This window comes from Vidua macroura, chromosome Z, assembly GCF_024509145.1.
Source record: "Vidua macroura isolate BioBank_ID:100142 chromosome Z, ASM2450914v1, whole genome shotgun sequence".
NCBI classification, from domain to species: Eukaryota; Metazoa; Chordata; class Aves; order Passeriformes; family Viduidae; genus Vidua; species Vidua macroura.
Window position 1 is genome coordinate 26,600,858 of NC_071611.1, and position 17,493 is coordinate 26,618,350.

Consider the following 17,493-nt stretch of genomic DNA (forward strand, 5'->3'; position numbering starts at 1 on the left):
AGGTAATTCTCTGCTAGATAAAGATTGCCACCCTAGCTGGCTTTTACAAAAAGTGACATGCTGACAGCAATGGACTTCTTTTCCCCAGGAAAGCTGTATTTGCTGTTTATAGGCATTGTTTTCATTTCAGTTCACATAGTTTTAGTCCAAGTGAATGAGGCTATTGACCGGCAAGATGAAGGGGCACTGATGGCAGGTTTGAATCGCCCTGCTCTGAGCCTACTTGAAGTTCTGCCGCAAAATTCCTCATGGTACCTATTGCAATTGTGTGATTCTAAAGAACAGAAAATGCAGGTAATTGAACAGGTACTACATGTCAGTTTGCACTTTTTAGCTGGTTTTATTCCAGAGAGAAATTGTCTTTACTCTGCCTTTCTGCATCATTTATAAAGTTTTATAAAGATTTGAGAATAACTGATGTACTAACCAATACCAAAGAGCTGCATTTGCTCTAAAGAGCATGGTATCCTTGTATTTACTAAGATATAAGAAAACAATTTAAGGTATAACATGCAGCCCCTAATATTTTGTTTACAAAATGAGTTATAACTTGAGTACAAATAAAAGTAATATTGAATCATTAACATTAAAATAAAGTGCCAGTTGGATTTTAAGGAGAAAAATCTACTAATTTAAGTAAGACAAAAATCACAGGAAAAGATTAATGCTGTGTTTACTGAGCTTTGTATTTGATGCACAGGTGATAGTACAATCAAATTCCAGTGTACCATCACCAGATTTATCCCTTGTCTCCCATCAAACAATAGCATAATTAAACCTTATTTTTCTGATCTGTTAGATAGCAGGCATTCCAAATATGCTCGACAAAAGTGAAATACAGAAAGAAGTTAGAGTTGCCAATGCGGAAGCTGAGGCTCACAAGCTTAGTGAGTAACTGTTTTAATACTCTTTACCATCACCATTTAATTATGTTAAGATAATTGAGTCCACCATTTCTTGCACATAAACAAGGTTTCTCAAACTGAAACCATATGTATTGCATTTTACTCTCATAATTTTTCTTCTCAGTGTCACAATTGCCAAGTCAGCAATCTGTGCTGCATTGGATGTACTCTTATTGAGATAACCAATTTGAGCTACTGGCAAGCACAGCAGCAAAAAAAATGAAAGCTTGATGGCTTGAACAAATATTTATCAGTGTTGTATTAATTCTCACTTGGGAGCAATGACCATACTTGCAGAATTAAGATGGAGGAATATTTTTCACATTGCAGAGAAAAATTATTCTCACTTTTAGACTAAATCTAACCTATTCTTAGTCTGTTAAGAATGCCACATGTCACAAGTTATACTTTGTAAAAAAATATAGTTAAAGGGGATCTAAATTTGCAGTGCATATGTTGCTGCTTTTGACTGGAAACTTCTTTGCTAGGAAGTTAACCTTTGGTTGATCTGCTGTCATTTCATACTGCATCTGGGCATGGCTATTTTGTCTCTGGTACTGTATTTAATGCTTTGAGATCCAGGCTGATTGCTTTTGTGATGTGCCTTAAAGGCTATATTGTGAGGTCAGCTTAAGTCAGAAGATAAATTTGACTTTATACCTTAAATGTTAGCCTGTTTATCATTATTTAGCCATGGTGAGAAGTACTTTCTCTGAAAGAGTTACCTCTTGATAGAGGAAAGGAAGAAGGAAATGTGATGTGTAAAAAACATTAACAGCAATCTGTAGAGTAACTTAGTTCTTCTGTTTGGCTTCAGAAGAAAAAAAATAGTGGCTTTTGTTATAGGACTGTGAGCAATGTAAAATATGTTTTGCGATTTGCATGCTGGGTCTCAAAATTAGAAGTCAGTAGCTTGGTTATTGGCTGCAGAACTAGTCTAGTCCATTTGTGGACCTTGACTCCTTTCCTCTTTACTTTTTTCTTTAAAAAAGCATGCATGCATGCTGTAGCTATGAAAGCCTTTCCTGATTTCTAACTTTAGGAATAGCCAATAGAGACTGTCTTCAGGGACAATGTGGTCCCATGTGATTATGCTTCAGAGAAAATTAAATGAGAGGAGAGGGTTTTTTTTTTTTTTTTTAGGTGGGCCTGGCTAAAAGGTTTTCAAAGACTTTGTTTTGTATAATAAGCTCTGAGTGTTGCTGTATACACAAACTGTGGATGGTATCTTCTGCACAAGAAGTCTTGTCTCAGATTTGGGCAATCAGTGGTAACTAAAAATGTTCCCTGGGTGACAAGACACAGAAAAGCCATATGATAAGGTAGAGGAGTGGGGCTTACTGATGGAAAAGGCATTTGCATAATTGCTCTTCTTCAATTGGCCACATGTGCTCTAACCTTCAAGGTTGCTTCCCTTTCTGCCTGACCAGAGTGGTGCCTTGTACAGTGTGTTCCTGGGTGTGTCCTGGTTATGGTGGCAGTGACTAAGCTGAGGGATGTTGTAATGCTTCTGCAGCTGTCCAAGTGGGAAGTGTTTTTCAGCATTTTTCTGCTGGGCTTCAAACCCCTGACAATGTCAGTCCAGCAAAAAGCAAAACAGGCAAGTTGTTGAGGTACTGAAAAGGTTTACACTCCTACCTTCATATTCCTCTCTTTGTGGCCTGTTTAAATTAAAATCTGAGCTGTAGCAAAGGGATTCATTTCTAGATGGCAGTGCCTATAAGGGCTGATCTGCCGCACTGGCAGAAAAGCAAACAGGTGTTGGCATGCAGAGGAAGTTCTAGAAACCATAGCATGCAGTTTTTCATCAGTTCAGCTACTAATTTTCTGGCAGAAAATCCAACCCCTCTAATAGATTTGGCTGATTTCCACCAGGCCTCCTAAAATAGACACTAATAATCACTAATAATGCTATTGGTACTTCAGGTACTGGCCTGTTTTAGCTAGCTCAATTAGATTCTGCCAAAGGAAGAGGTGAGAGAGGAAATGTGGTGCAGAAGGAAAGGAGCAGTTGGGGTGAAGCAAGACCAAGGTGCTGGAGCTGACATACACAGCAATACCTGCTGCAGGCACATCTAGGAGGATTTAGATCTTTCTCTGTGCTAGGGTGTGCTCAGCTCCTTGTTTTGTGTTAGAAGTGCAATAAGCAGTCTCTCATTTCTAAAAGTCCAGAAATTTTAAAGTCCTCCAGTCAATTATTTGCTCAATACCTTTGAACAGAGATGGTTTTTGCAACATTCAGCAGTCATATCATTTCACAAAAATGTTTTTTCTCTTATGACAGAAAATTATGTTCTTTGTGATAACCTAGTTGTCATCTACATGGCATGAAGAGCAAACAGCATATGAAAATTAATAAGCTTTTTTCCCCTGCTGTTCTTTAGAACTTATAGCGGTTGACAATATCAATACAGCAATTCGTAACTGTGATCCTAATAAAACACTGGTTGCACTGATGAAACCTGAGGCACAGCTGCCTGTTGTTCACTCATTTGCTGCTGCTGTCTATCAGACTGAGCTGTTCAACCTCCAACAACAGAATGCTGTGGTAAGAGTGAAAAGCTTACAACCTGCTTGTTGAAGTCATGTAGTCAGACCATGAAAGAGCACAAACATAGTATGTTGTTGTGTAAAATCAGACATAATTCTCTTGCCATGGTGTTATGTATTGCATGAATCATTTTGGTTGAAAAGGCAGTATTTAATTGCAGAGTTTGTTTCTTGCCACACTTCAATTTGGCTGAGCTCTTGTGTTGCAACAAATCAACGGACTTTTTTTAATTGTTGCATGCTCCTAATGAGGACTAACTCTGGTTTATATATTGTGTAGAAAAATAATCCCCTTTTTTTAATAAAAAAAGTATGAGTAGGATCAGAAGAGATGAGATTGTGGGGCAAAAGAAGGAAAGGCAGACTGGATGGAACATAGAAACCCACTGAGCTCCACCACCACTGTTGTGCCAGTCTGGCATGCCTGTGACTAGGAAACTTTCCGGGCTTCTTAAATGAAGCCCATATCCTTGATGATATCTCGAGTGTGTAACTCAAATCTGCTACACTGCTTATTTAGCTTCCTGACTGCAGTACATTATTGTCCTACAGAACTACCTGGCACATGATGAACTGTCTATTGCAGTAGAAATGTTGTCAGCTGTTGTGTTGCTAAACCAGACCTTGGAAAATAAGGACATCCTGATGATAAAAAATCATCTCAGAGACCCATGCCTTGGCTTCAATAATCTGGAAGAGGAGAACTTGCAACGGTAAAGGTTAATTTTGTCTTGTCTGGATGAGACTTGGCAACTTCTGAAAAAAAAAGTAGGCTTTTTTTGGGTGGACTGTCCCGTGTTGTGGCTGTGAAGTTGAAAGAGCTGCAAGATAAACATCTGTGGTTTAAATTTAAAAGGGAGAGTGTGACAATTGCTGTCCTAGTTGAATCTAAATATAAGTAATAACACAGCCTTGAAGGCTGTAGATGTGTGAGTCGCAGGGAAAATATCCTCAGAAAGCAAACATGAAGATCTTATAAGAATTTTTGCAGACACTAAAACATGAAACAACTGTAGCTGGAAACTGTTAATCACTAACCGTTCTGCAGTTCTGAAAGATGTTCTTTGGAATGAGATAGTGTTTAATGCCTCAAGGTCCAGGTGATCTCTTGAGCCATGGCCAAGCCCTTTTTTGCTTGCTAGAAAAGTGAATACAATGCTGTGGCATACACGTACATTCAACATTACATTGTAGCCTTCACTTGGCTGCCAGCTGCTTGCCCTGTCCCTTGCCTGACTTACACAGACGTGCTGTTACTGCAGTTGCTCTCTTGTCTATCAATAAAAAATCAGGCAACATGAGAGACCTGTGCCCCCAGCATGCAAGGCAGAGCATGGGAATGTGGACCAGTTCCTGTCTCTTGGCACAAGCAGTGAAAGCCTCCACATGCTTCTGGAAGGCATTAGCAGGCAAAAGGGACCACAGAAGCTGAAGATCTTCATTACGTTGTCAGGGGACATGAACCTGAGAGTGGCCCTTGCTGGGTGTCTCAAAGCAAGAAGGTAGGCAGTCAGATTATGAATAAGAGGACAGTGTTTTGGTCAGAGAGAGAAGAACGGCATAAAATGGAGCAAAACTAATCTGCTACTTTGCCTCTGCTGATGTGAGGTGGTGCTTGTGAGCGAGAGAAGCAATGTTATAAATATGCAGAAATGGCCCCAAAGTGTCCCAAGTGCAGCATTTCTGGTGATGTTACTGACCCATTTGTTAGATTACACCATTAGTGAACACAGATGAAACAGTAGGAATTAGATGGACTTGACAACTAAATAACATTTTATTATGCCTGTTAACCTGTGCTGCCAACCATATGTTGAATACTGCAGGAAGCTTTGACTTGTACAATACCAGAAGAGATACAGTAGAGCTAGAAAAACTTCATTGAGGGAGATGCCGTCCAATGGCTTTCTATCAGAAGAGATGGACTTGTTTGGAATGTGTTTTCTGGAAGAGACAATTTAGGAGAAAATATATCATAGGTCTCCAAAACTGTGCATGTTGTGGAGAAGGCTAATAAAATCGGTTACTGGTTTCTAGTAGCTCTAGTTGTTTGGGGATTTTTGAGAATTTATTAAAGTACATATTGGACCCTATCAAATATAAAGTTTGTTTTTAAAAAAGCTGTCATCTCACAAAACCCGTAGTGGGGCTAATTCCTCAATAATACATAAGACTTTAAAATAGAACAGGTAAATTAACGGAGTGTAGCCTTGTTTGCAACAATTAAAGTGATACACAGTCTTCAGCTCCAGAAACCCTTAAACACAGGCTACTAGATGCTGGAATGACAAATCAGATTAGGAAACTATGAGTCTCTCCTATTTTTTTTTTTTCTGCCAGGCATTCATTCTTCAGGCTTCTGACGGAAATAGAAGATTTTATCTGACATACTGTAGCAGTTCTATGCTTGATTTGGGAATATGAAAATTATTTAACTTATATACAGCTTATATGAATTTGCACTACTGTGAAGGTTTCCAGTTCATCTGATCTGTGAGCTTTCTAGGAAGACTAGACTCAGGCTACAGAGCCTGTGCTTGGAAGATCTTGGGTTGTGGGAAGAGGGGCTTAATTTTTTTTTTAGTCCCTTGCCCATGGTTCATCATCTTCCTCATGGAGGTAGCAGGATATCTCCTGCAACCACCTGATACAACTGACTGAAATTCTTGTCTTTGAATTAGTGTCAAGAAGACAATAGTTTCCTAAAGCAAGAAGTTGACTGTAATTTTCCCCACATTTATCTCTTGCACCATATAGAAGTTATGTGTATTATTGCCATCATGTCATATAACCAAGAAAAGTTCTCTGAATTTTGGGCCATTTCTTCAGATCCTGAAATGCATGTGTAGAACAGGCAGCTTGCATGTCTGTATAATTTCTGGCAAGAGCTGAGTTTGTCTGAAATTAAGTAATTGAAAAAAAAATACTAGTCACTAAATGATAGATGATACATCTGACTAATTCTTTATGGCACTTTATCTTATATATGAAATACATTTATGTATTTTATATCTTCTTATAGTTATGCTGATACACTATTGTCTATTAAGTCAGAGGCTTCATCTCAAGGCCAAGATTATTTAAGCTGGAATGATATCCAGAACTGCATTGACATGGTTAATATGCAAATTCAAGAAGAAAATGAAAGTAAGTAATTCTTCTTCCACATTGCCCACAGAGGTCACAGTTGGGTCTTTGGTATGTAAATCTGTGAACTGAGTGGCCTCGTACAGATGCTCTTGAAAAGAGAAGAGCATTTAAAATTTTTGAAAGCCTGATGACCTTTGAATGTCCTTGAAATATTCCTGTTTGTTTCAGATGGCTGAAGGATATCATAGGGTGCCTGCCTTCTGCAGTGTTAAAAATGCTATGGTTCTGCCTGCTTGGCAGTATCTTCCAGCCCTGGGTAGTTGCACTATGGGGATTTTGCAGTTGTAAGCACAGAGCATACTGAGAGATAGAAGAAGAAATTATAAGCAGGATTCCGTTGAAAAGTGTTTTCATGTGTAAATGATTCCAAGTGACTGTTTTCCACAAAGGAGTCAATAAGGAGTTAGACAATGCAAAATATCTGTCTTGCTCTCCTTTTGGGTAACTTGATTTCCTGACTGAGAAGTAGCTTCTTATACCCATGTGTTCTCATGTGAATGGATTTTTACTTTATTTTTGAAGCTGAATATGTAACTGTATTGCCATAAGAGGGTGGTGTTATATTAAATGTGATAGCTGGTCATTTGGGCTTCAAAAAAGCTAAAGCACCAAATTCTTCTGCTGTATGTAGAATTTTGAGGTTATCAAGTTATGCCAAATTTGCTGGAGCAAGGAAATGAGAGGCAGCTTTCAGGCTGTCTGCCATTTTGGAAGTAGTCTCAGTAAACTTTGAGGGCCTCTGTAAGACACAGGCTGCTCCTGCCCTTCCTGGACTGCTATTAGTGTCCTGCATGCTGCTGTTTCATACTGAGAAATTTTATATTGCAAAATTAAATTTTATATTGCAGAATTTCTAAAACTGGCTGGATTATTGCTTCCTAAATCTAGTCCAGTGGTTGCCATGGATCCTCACAGCTTGCTTGCCATGTGTGCCCTCTGACAAGGCAGGGTGCTGAGCAGTTTATTTGACTGGCAGAGTCACTTTTTTGTCTGAACCTCTGCACCTGTTAGGAGTTGGAACAGACCTTGCAGTAGAGTGAAAGCCTTCAGTACCAAAATAGCTGCTCTTGCTCTCAGTGACACTGTCCTCTGCCTGGGAATGTTTAGAGAAAGCAGATGGGCAGAGAGAAGAGGAAGAAGGGAGGCCTCTCTTTCCTTAAGCAAGTCCCATACCTGCATAGTCCCTCTTTTGGACCACCTTGGAAAAATTGCTCATTCCCCAAACCTTATGATGACCTGGATCTGTGACCTCACCAGGGGTGGGTTGTGATGGGTCTACAGACACTTGTTGAGGGACGGTCCACTTGTTGAGGGATCAGGGATGTCATCCCTCACAGGCGATAGTGAGACCCTTGACTGATGTGTTTTTGTGGTGGCTTTAGGGACCACAAGCAGTACATTTCATTACTGTTTAGGGGCAGGAGGAAATTGGTTTGAAACTGTTGGGCCCAGTCTGAAGAAAATGAGTTAAGGTTTTTGTGCCTTACTTCCTGACTGAAGTACTGAGTTCCACTGGTCAGCATTGTCAGCTTGGTTATTTACAGTGAAATTCCAAGAAATGAGGTTAAATTGCTATGTAATTCTGTGGCTGGAAGTGCAGTATATGCATTTGTCCAATTCAGGGTTTCAAGTAATGTGGTCTGAAATCACTTGAAAATAAAACTTTCAGCACTGTGAGCCAATATGTTAAACATATTAATATGTGACACCCAACTTTTTCTTAAGCTTCATGTAGGTGCTTCTTCCCAGAAAATAGAAAAATCTGTTTTCTTTTTTTTTTAATTTTTATTTTTAGGAAGAGTTTTATCCAGATATATCAATATATCAATAACTGTGATAGGAAGGAGAGTTGTATAGCATAATAGCTTCAAATTAATATAAGAACAAAAATAATTGAAAATCAGCTGCTGTTGCTGCCTCTGCTTCTTGTTTCATGATTTTTTTCTGCTTTTCATGTTACTGCTTTATTTGTGTGTGATATCAGAAAAGTTGCAACTTTGATAAGTGCATCTTTAATAATTTTTCTGTTTCACAGGAATCATTGCAATTGGACACATTAATGAAGCAGTTGACCAAGGAAATCCCGAGAAAACTCTAGAAGCCTTGCTATTGCCCACAGCCAAGCTGCAAGATGTGAGACCAGCAAATGCAAGGCATTATCAGGATGTTCTGCACTATGCCAAAGCACAAAAATGCAAGGTTAGACTTTTTTCTGTTGTTCTCTGTAAGAAGTGAAAGGACAATTCTTTTCACTTGCTTCTGCGTCCCTGTCCTGGTCCCCCAGTGTTTGCATTATCTTTGCCCAGTGAAGTTGTAAATAAGCCAGTGACAATAAACTGGCACTAAGTAATTTTGCACTATAACTTATTTTGACTGGCAAAATGGATTAATTCTCAATGTATTACAATTAAGACATTTTCTGCATATGCCTTGCTACTGCTGTAATCTCACTTATTTTAATTCTACTAGGTTGCTGCAGCTATTACAAAATACGGGCAGCAGCAATACTCAATTAGGAATTTGTGTAAGGATACAGTTACAGGACTGTGTCAGACAGATAGAATATAGATGGAAAATAAGGTTTTTGCCAGAAAGAAGTCACAATTACAGTGTTAATTACAAATCTTTGGGAAGTATTTTGAGGAGTCTCCTTTGCTTATGTTGTTTTATTATAGTAGAGTTTTGTACATATTTCTTTTAAAGCTTTATCATGCAATAACAAGCTGACGGTCTTGCACGTGCCTTCAGTTTAAACCTATCTCAGCAGGATGTTGCTATCTGCTTCCCCAGAAGCAGTGGCCTGGTTAGCATTACAGCTCAGGGAAGCATAAACAAAGATTAGCCTGGCAGCTTGCAGGATGTGACTGAACACAAGGTTAGCCAAAGCTACTAGCACAGCACTTAAAATGTCCAGTGTCTGGAAAACACAATTAAAATTCACATTGTGAATGTGGTGAGCTGGGGAAAGTGTGCAAACTTTGGCTTGTAAAGTGTCTTCCGGCATTTGTGTCACCTCACCTGGGGTACCTGCTGTGAAACCATGTGTTTCTGTAATCTGCTGTCAGAACTTTTGAAAGGTGTTTGCACAAATCAATTTCTCACCAGGGTTCCCAGGTAAGGGCTGGTTTCACTGAGCCACTTCTCTCTCACCGTGTGTGTTGGGAAGGGTTTCATGCTGACTTCACCTGTCCTGGATGGGCTGGAATCAGTGTTTGTGCACAGTGAGGGTGCTGGCTGCACAGTGCTGACCCAGGACATGCCACGTGTATGCACAGTGAGCCAGGATGTCCCCAAGGTACACACCTACAGCCCACAAGTTCCTGCACACAGCAGTCCTACCTGGCTCACTCCTGCCAACTGCCCCAGTGCTCCCCAGATGCAAACGTGCTGCCTACTCCTGTCCTGGTGTGAATGTGCTCATAGGAAACAAATGAGTGTTTCCAAATTTTGGTACAAAAATTGTACAATCTCTTTGAAGTCTTCTCATTATAAGATTTTTGATGTTCCTAGAGACTTCTGCTTGCCTTTCTCTTCTGAGCTGTTTTGGTTTTGCAGTCTTTTGGCAACTACTTAGAGCACCTTCTCTGTGAATAGGAGTGTTGCTCCTGTTTCAGAACAAGACACAGTGCTCCCAGAAGAAACACTCAGATGCATACTTATTCTTTACAGTGATCAATCATAGATATGACCATTCTTTAGGTAAAAATACGATTTACACTGACATTTCCTTTAAAAAAATCCAAACACAATTATAAATTTCTGAAGTGTATTTTCCACTTTTTCTGATCCCTGTTTATAAAGCAGATCTGTCAGAATTTGTGTTTAGCATGTTTTAAGAGTGAGCTGTGGTAAAAGGAAGTATTTGATTTACAAGAATCAGATAGGTCTCCCTATAAACTTCCTGCCCCAACATCTGGAAAAACATATGCGTCAAACCTACTCACTTATTCTAAGCAGCTTGCTGTCACTTCCCCATAGCTGTGGTGATCTGGGGGAGCCTGCACCCAAATCTGCCAGAATGCATTATCCTTATAATCTGAGGTCCTTATCTCAGATCTGACCTATTTGTTCCTTACTTGAAACTGAAAATGCAAACCTGGAACTTATTTTGTCCTGTAAATCCTAAACCACAGCTTTTAACAGTTCTGAAAGCCTTTTCAAACCAAATGCATTCAGGTCCCACTGAAGAGAAACCCTATCTTAAGGGAGCATATTGTGGATAACTGGAAAGTTAAACAGATGGATCAAATTACTATGTTTGGTTGTAGGGTTTTTTGTGTGATAGGTATAGAAGTTTTAGTTAGGTTCACCTCGTTTATATTTTCAGCAGTTGTGGAATATTTGAATTATTTTACAGTTATCTTTAAAATTTATTCTTATGCATGTTGAAGAAATGGCAGGATTAAAACTAACTTAAATTAAGAGCCAGAAGAAATAGAAAAAGGGGACCCTCACCAGGCTGCAAATTCCCTTGACGCATTTTCCAGTGCAACTCATTTTATTTAAGTGAAGTTTTTTTACAATATTATTATCAAAACAAAACATTTTTTTATCCTCACTTACATTCTGCAGTTACAAATTCAAATGACAACCACTGAGGTAATTTTCTAGGAAATTACTATATAAGTAGGTTTTGAGTTTCTGTAAAGGTAAAAATTGACCCATTGTTTTAATAATAGTCAATAGTAACTAGCTGCAGTATTTGTAACACTGTAGGTATTTCCTGTGAGGATGTGGAAATAGAGAATACTACAAAATAGCTTCCCTGTTTTGCTTACCAAGCAAGAGTAATATATGCCTGGATTCACACTGATAAGGGTTAGCTCCCAGCAATCCCTGTGGGTAGGGGAGTGCAGGTGCTGACGAAGTGGAAGAACAAGTCTTCAGTGCAGAGCTGGTTAAGCAGCCTCATGGGAGAGGTAGCCTTGGAAGAGTCAGGTTCTGTGTCCATGGCTGTATACTTACTGTTTTGTGAACCTATGGGGACTCTGTATTTCCAACATCCAGGGCAGTATTTGCTCTTAACTGCTCCCAGGCATGTAGAAAGTGCTTGTTCCCATTTTCACCAGGCCAAAAACTTGTTTTTGTAACACTGCTTCTGCAGTGATTGTTGGCTGAGAGCTAATTTGAAGTGCCATGAATTTGGATGCTGACTCCTCTTCTGGTATTTAGAGGCTGTGGTAAGTGATACTCTGACAGCTTCTCCATGGCCAGAAAGTGATCTCAGAAAGAAATGGAGGTGCCAAGCTACTTCCCTGAATCTAAGTACACAGGTGTTGCAATACATGTAATAAAGTAATAGAGCTGGAGAAGTGTATTTTTGGAGATATTCCTTGTGTGGGAGAAAATAAATTTAACTGAGACTGTGTTTTCTAACCCATTTTACTTGATGTATAAATGTTGCTCCTGAGACTTGTGTCTGTGTTAGTACTATACAAAATCATAATTCCAGTAATAGAAATAAATTCATTTTTCCCTGGATATTTTAACCATTGTCAGATAAATATTGGATTGACTTCTAATTTTTGACATCAGAAAATAAAGGAAAGGATCAAGACAACTGTTTAGGCTGCTAAGGCATAAAGCAATTAGATAAAAAGAATACAAGCTATCTGTCTTGTAATAGTAATAGTTGATGTGATGGATAATAAGGATAATATTGCTTGGCACAAAGCAAATAGCAAAGATGGTAAGAATCAAAAGACTGACTTTAACATACCAGAACCATTCGTGAGTCTTCAATGTTCGTATAATCGAGACATAGCAGAATACGATAGTTGCAAGCGGTATTAAAAACCCAAATACAGCTAAGGACACGTAGTAGTAGAACTGGAAGGAAGACACAGTTTCACAGGCGCTGTGCACATCGTGGCAGGTATAAATGTCCAGTTGCTTCACATAATAGCTTTGCTGCATGATGGCAAGTGGGAGCATGTACAGGAAGACGATGGCCCAAACAGCAGCGCAGGCTGCGATGGCATAGGCACGCTTCGGGAGGCTCTTGTAGGTGAAGGGGTGAACGATGGCCAGGTAGCGGCTGACGCTGATGCACATGAGCAGCAGAATGGAGCAGTACATGTTGCCGTAAAACACCGCTGTGGTCGTTCGACACATGGTCTCCCCAAATATCCAGTTGTTCCCATTTATGTGGTAGGCTATTTTGAATGGCAGTATGATGCAGAAGAGCAGGTCTGAAACAGCCAAGTTTGTGTAGAGGACGGCAGTGCACACGGAGCGGATCCTGAAGAGTAGCATCCACAGAATGATGGCATTAGATGGTACACCCAATAAAAGAGCACTGAGGTAGACGGCAGGTATTAGCTTGGTGCTCAGAGAGCTGGTGAGGTACTCCAGCGTGGTGTTGCTCACTTCTGTTAACGTGGAGTCATTTGACTTTTTTGAAGTGCATTTGTTTTCTCTGATATGGATGGTTGTTGTTTCCCCTTCTATAGCATAAGGGGGGATGTAATCATAGTCTCTTGCTGAAATTCCACGAAAAGTTTTGATAAGAGACACTGTTTTAATTGCAGAGCCATTCAGTGAAAATTCTGAAGCTTATAAATAAAACAAAGTGAAAATTGTTAAAAAGGACAAGGTACTGCATTAACAATATAACTCACCTTCAGGAACAGAGAAAGATAACCATCTCTATGTGAAAAGCAATATAAGTTTAAAATATTTGGGGAGATTCTCCTCTGCTTTGGGTGTTCACATGTACAGACAACAGCCTTCATTTATCATTTCACACCAAAACTTGAAAATTCATCATTAATGTAGTGTTAGCTGATCTTTCTGCATTTTGAGTGTTTTCAGTAATCTTTGGTGAAAAACATCACACACTTCTGTAATGCTTATGTCCAGTGGAGGGTTTTTCCCAGTAGTAGGAATGCTGGTCATTCATCATGTAAGCAGTCTTTGTTTAGGCTTGGTCAACCACCATTACTACCCTGTCATTTCACATATGAAATGAATGACTGCAAAAGATGCAAAAAACACTATCTAGTCTAACACAGACTGAAACTTTCAAATTAGAAAACTGAAATTACCCTTGGTTTTTTGGTCTCACATGTGAAATTGTTATTCTTCAGCTTCTGACTAAAGCAAACCTGATATTTTCAGGTTCTCATAGCTGAGCAAGGGCAATGTCTTAATAATTGAAAACAAATGGTTGGGCAGATATTAGGTGTAATTTAATGAGAAGTGAATAAAACTTTTCAAGCAGCAGGAAAATTATGTGAGAGTAAATATTGTCAACATGTGGGCAAAAACAATCATGCTGTTACCACCCTATTAGATGTTAATATTAACACCTGTTTTTCAATCTTTAATAGAGAAATTTGTAGAGATATCAACATTTCCACATGAAGCACAAATGTGTTCAACATGCTTTTTAAAGCCATATGTTGTAAAATAGATTTTGCACAGTAAACAACTGTGTAAGTATTTGTGTCACTTAAATTTTCTTAGCTGCATTTAATGCAAAATTACTTATTGTAAAGCCTTCAGCGTGCACCATGAAACTGGAATTCAGAAGCAAGCTGAAATATGGATGAAAATCTTTGGACCTTTTTTTACCTTTCCATTTTTGAATAAAATAAAGAGAATAATTTTATTCATGTTCACTGTCAGATTTACAGTAGAATGTTTTAAAATAATAATTAGCAGACTACATAATTTTTAGTAATTTTCTGATGGTTATTCCAGAAATCTAGTTTTAACCACTCATTAGAAGTCATACATGTGCCTGCATCAGCTGATATGTGTATAGATAAATAGATATAGGTATAAATACATATATATGTATATAGTATATGTATGTGTGTATATATATATTTATCTATACCAGCTTTTCAAAATGAGATTGGCTTGAAAACACTTTTAATTCTAGAAAGGTTTATTATTTGATCATTTCCTTTAGTTATTTTTATCACAATAGTCATCTGGGCATTTCCTTCTAATAACACCATCTGTGAAGTTGTAAAACAAGACAGTACAGGTTTAAAATTTCATATCGTTACAAAAATACTAGATAAAAGATGTGTCTTCAGTAAATGCAGAAAGTCCCCTTGAATAAAATTCTTTCTAGAAAGTGACTGGCAGGGGTAATGTGTCACTGAAATGAAAGAATAAAAATCTGCTTTAAAGGAGACATTCTGGAGCAGTTTTCTGTAATTGGTACATTGGTACAACTCATTTCAAGTTCACAGCTGGTAGAGCAACATTATCAAAAAGTCCATGTTATTGACTAAAATATGGAATAGATACAGAAAGGAGGACTCACCTGTAGTGCAAAGACTGGAAGTAAGAGAGAGCAGTCCAGTGAAAAACAGTATCTTCATTGTAGTGTGTGAAATCCAGCCAGCTGAACAATGGTGCTGTGCTAGTTCATCTCAAGAGGCGTTTTGTAGGGGGGGGTTTCCCCTCTGTAAGGGACTAAAGAATGATTGATCTGTCCTCCAGAAGCATCCTGTAAGCATAAGGTTTATGGTAAGGAGCTAATTTGTTCTTTGTCTACTACAGCAAGAGGGTGTGACGTATCCAAATATGCACACATGACTCAGTTTCAGCCTCAGCCCAACACAGAGATAAAATTGCTTTACAGCAGCATTTTAACTCCTAATTCACCACAAGCCTGAAGCTGATATGCAGGATTCTACTGACATTTGTACATATGGATATTTAGAGTAAAAAGGTGTTTTCTGGAAAAATCAAGGGGTGTGTTTAGTAGATCCTCAAGGGTCTCATTCAGGGACCAAAATGTTACGTGGCTAAACTCTGTACCTTTCTCCAGGGAAAAGCCAGGCTTGTAGAAGAGTGTGATGATCTCAGTTTAGCAAAAGGCAAAGACAGAAAGAAGCCATACATACAAACATGCCTTAGGAAAACTGCATTCTGCTTTGCCTTTTGCCTCCCTACCCACTGTTAGCTGTCTGGCTCCTTCAATCCACCTACCGCCTCTCCTCAGACAGTGTCCATTCGTCCACAGACTGCAGCCTCTAAAACCTTGCCCCTGTTTTCATTTGCTGCTTTGTTGATTCCTCCCTTTTTCTCTGCCTGCTTTTTTTGTTTTTTTCCTTTTTCTTTTTTTGCTTTTTTCGTCTTTTTTTCCCTTCAATGCCAAATAGCAACAGCTTGTTTCAGCAAGCAAAATTAGCCCAAGCCTTGGTCTGGCTTCCAGGCTAGTCACAAGGCTCAGCATAAGTTGTACTTGGCTCCGGAGCAGTATTTGTGCCTGTTCTTGTATTTAATGTGTAAAAGCTGGATACCAGATGAAGAACTCTCAATGCTTTTCTCAAAATCCAGTGGCAGTTTGGGAATTTATTGAACATTCTCTCAAGTACTAATTCTCACTTGGTAGAAAAATAAGCAGTATGTGTCCACTGTCCTGTGATTGTCTGACACTAATTCTTGTTATTTATGTATTCTGCTACCTTGTTTACATACATGATGCAAACGGAAGAGCATGTCTTTTGGGTTTTTTTACCCTGTTTTCCCTTTGTAGTTTCTGTGGATATCAGATTTATTAGATCTTTGACCTGAGGTTCAGTGCTTAACCAGGGATACTCATTGCAAAGCTGCTTTTGTCCACACTGTTTTAGTTTGAATGTGTTCCTAGTTGTTTCTTTCCCCTGAAATATTTGTGTGTATATTTTCCTAGATCTCTCTTAATCAATAGCTTCTCTCCAACTTCTCTCATCTCTAGTTTATTATAGGTGTGGCACTCCTATTTCCTCTTTAGCATGTATTTCCCACCCACCTACTGGATTAGATTTTAAATACTACTTTAACCCTGTTTTATCTGCTGAAGTGTGGGTATCACCAGTGAACCTGGGCAGTAGGGTTGGTTAGTGGGAATCCTGATCCCACTCTGATACACCTTCTATTTTAACTTGGGTTTAATGTCATGCACTTTAGGCCTGAAAGAAGAGCAGTACCTATTCTGCTGCTTAATTACAGAAATGTTTGCATGAGCTAAGTCATCATTACTAAAGCTGGGTTGTCTTTCTATGAGAGTATTCACTGTCATTTTCTAATGTAACGTGTATTTAGATATACACAAGGATCCTTTCCAAATACGGGATTTTGAAAGAAAGCCAACTTCCTGCAGTCTTCTGCTATTGTCTCATACTATCACAGTGCTGCCTGGTAATGTGTGATTTTATGTGACTCAGACTACTTTGCCTACATATCATGGAAATAAAAATGTTTCCATTTTTATTGATCTTTAATAGAATTAATTCTATGCCAGCAGTATCAGCAAATTCTATTCTTCTAGACATCAAAACTTTCAGAGATTTGTATCTGAACAGGACCTTTTTCAAGTCAGTAAATAGAATATGAATGTATTTCATTGATGATTTTAAATAGTCAAATCCTTTTTTGAGTTCTAGAACTTTGCAAAGCAGAGATTGCATATTGGAACTGTATCACTATATCGAGATAACTCTTATTGTTCAGTTTTTTCAAGGCTTTTTACTGTCCTTTTTCCAGGAATCTCAAGATGAATCAGCGCTTCTGTGGCTGGATGAAATACAAAGAGGAATCAATGACAGCAATAACAACATAAAAGAAGCAGCAACCTGTAAGCATTAACCGGCATCTCCATGGCTCTTGTTTTTCTTGGTCTTAGGAAAATGAAATTGTTAATTTATATTTTCCACTTCAGGGAAGGTGCGAGCCCTTTAAATAGATGAAAAGAAATGAAAGCATGTTCTTTGTCATACTAAAACTGAGATGACTTAAAACTGCAGGAGTGGTGTTAGTTCTATCTAAAGTGGTAATCTTTAAGGCGTGGCTAATAATTAAATGGATTTGGTTATACAGGTTTACATCATGACCAATCTTTCTAATGTCACTGTATCTTCATGTAGCTCCTGAAATATATGAG

General features: G+C 38.6%; 2 protein-coding genes across 6 annotated transcripts in view; one reads left to right on the plus strand and one right to left on the minus strand.

Annotated features, from left to right (window-relative positions):
• Window positions 1-17,493, plus strand: part of IQGAP2 (IQ motif containing GTPase activating protein 2) — a 123,091-nt gene that overhangs the window by 78,772 nt on the left and 26,826 nt on the right. For 2 of the 4 annotated variants that reach the window (XM_054003009.1, XM_054003011.1), the window contains 5 exons: window positions 3,290-3,453; window positions 4,008-4,168; window positions 6,478-6,602; window positions 8,641-8,804; window positions 17,097-17,187. In XM_054003009.1, the coding sequence (XP_053858984.1) occupies window positions 3,290-3,453; window positions 4,008-4,168; window positions 6,478-6,602; window positions 8,641-8,804; window positions 17,097-17,187 (705 nt within the window). Of the gene's footprint in view, window positions 1-130; window positions 295-799; window positions 888-3,289; window positions 3,454-4,007; window positions 4,169-6,477; window positions 6,603-8,640; window positions 8,805-17,096; window positions 17,188-17,493 lie in introns of all 4 variants that reach the window. The other 2 variants (XM_054003012.1, XM_054003010.1) reach the window with 2 other exon arrangements.
• F2RL2 (coagulation factor II thrombin receptor like 2) lies at window positions 5,263-15,101 on the minus strand. 2 transcript variants are annotated; one of them, XM_054003014.1, is made up of 3 exons: window positions 14,887-15,101; window positions 12,325-13,159; window positions 5,263-5,399 (listed from the first exon to the last, which is right to left on the minus strand). In XM_054003014.1, coding segments are annotated over exons 1-3 (894 nt in total). In that variant the 5' UTR covers window positions 14,945-15,101; the 3' UTR covers window positions 5,263-5,398. The 2 variants fall into 2 exon arrangements, with proteins under 2 accessions (XP_053858989.1, XP_053858988.1); XM_054003013.1 differs by lacking the exon at window positions 5,263-5,399 and having other exon boundaries at window positions 11,098-13,159.

Coding starts and splice junctions, on each gene's coding strand:
- F2RL2 (XM_054003013.1), bottom strand. CDS start 14,944: ATGAAGATACTGTTTTTCACTGGACTGCTCTCTCTTACTTCCAGTCTT. Junction 13,160..14,886: donor TTCCAGTCTTTGCACTACAG/GTGAGTCCTCCT, acceptor TTTATTTATAAG/CTTCAGAATTTTCACTGAAT.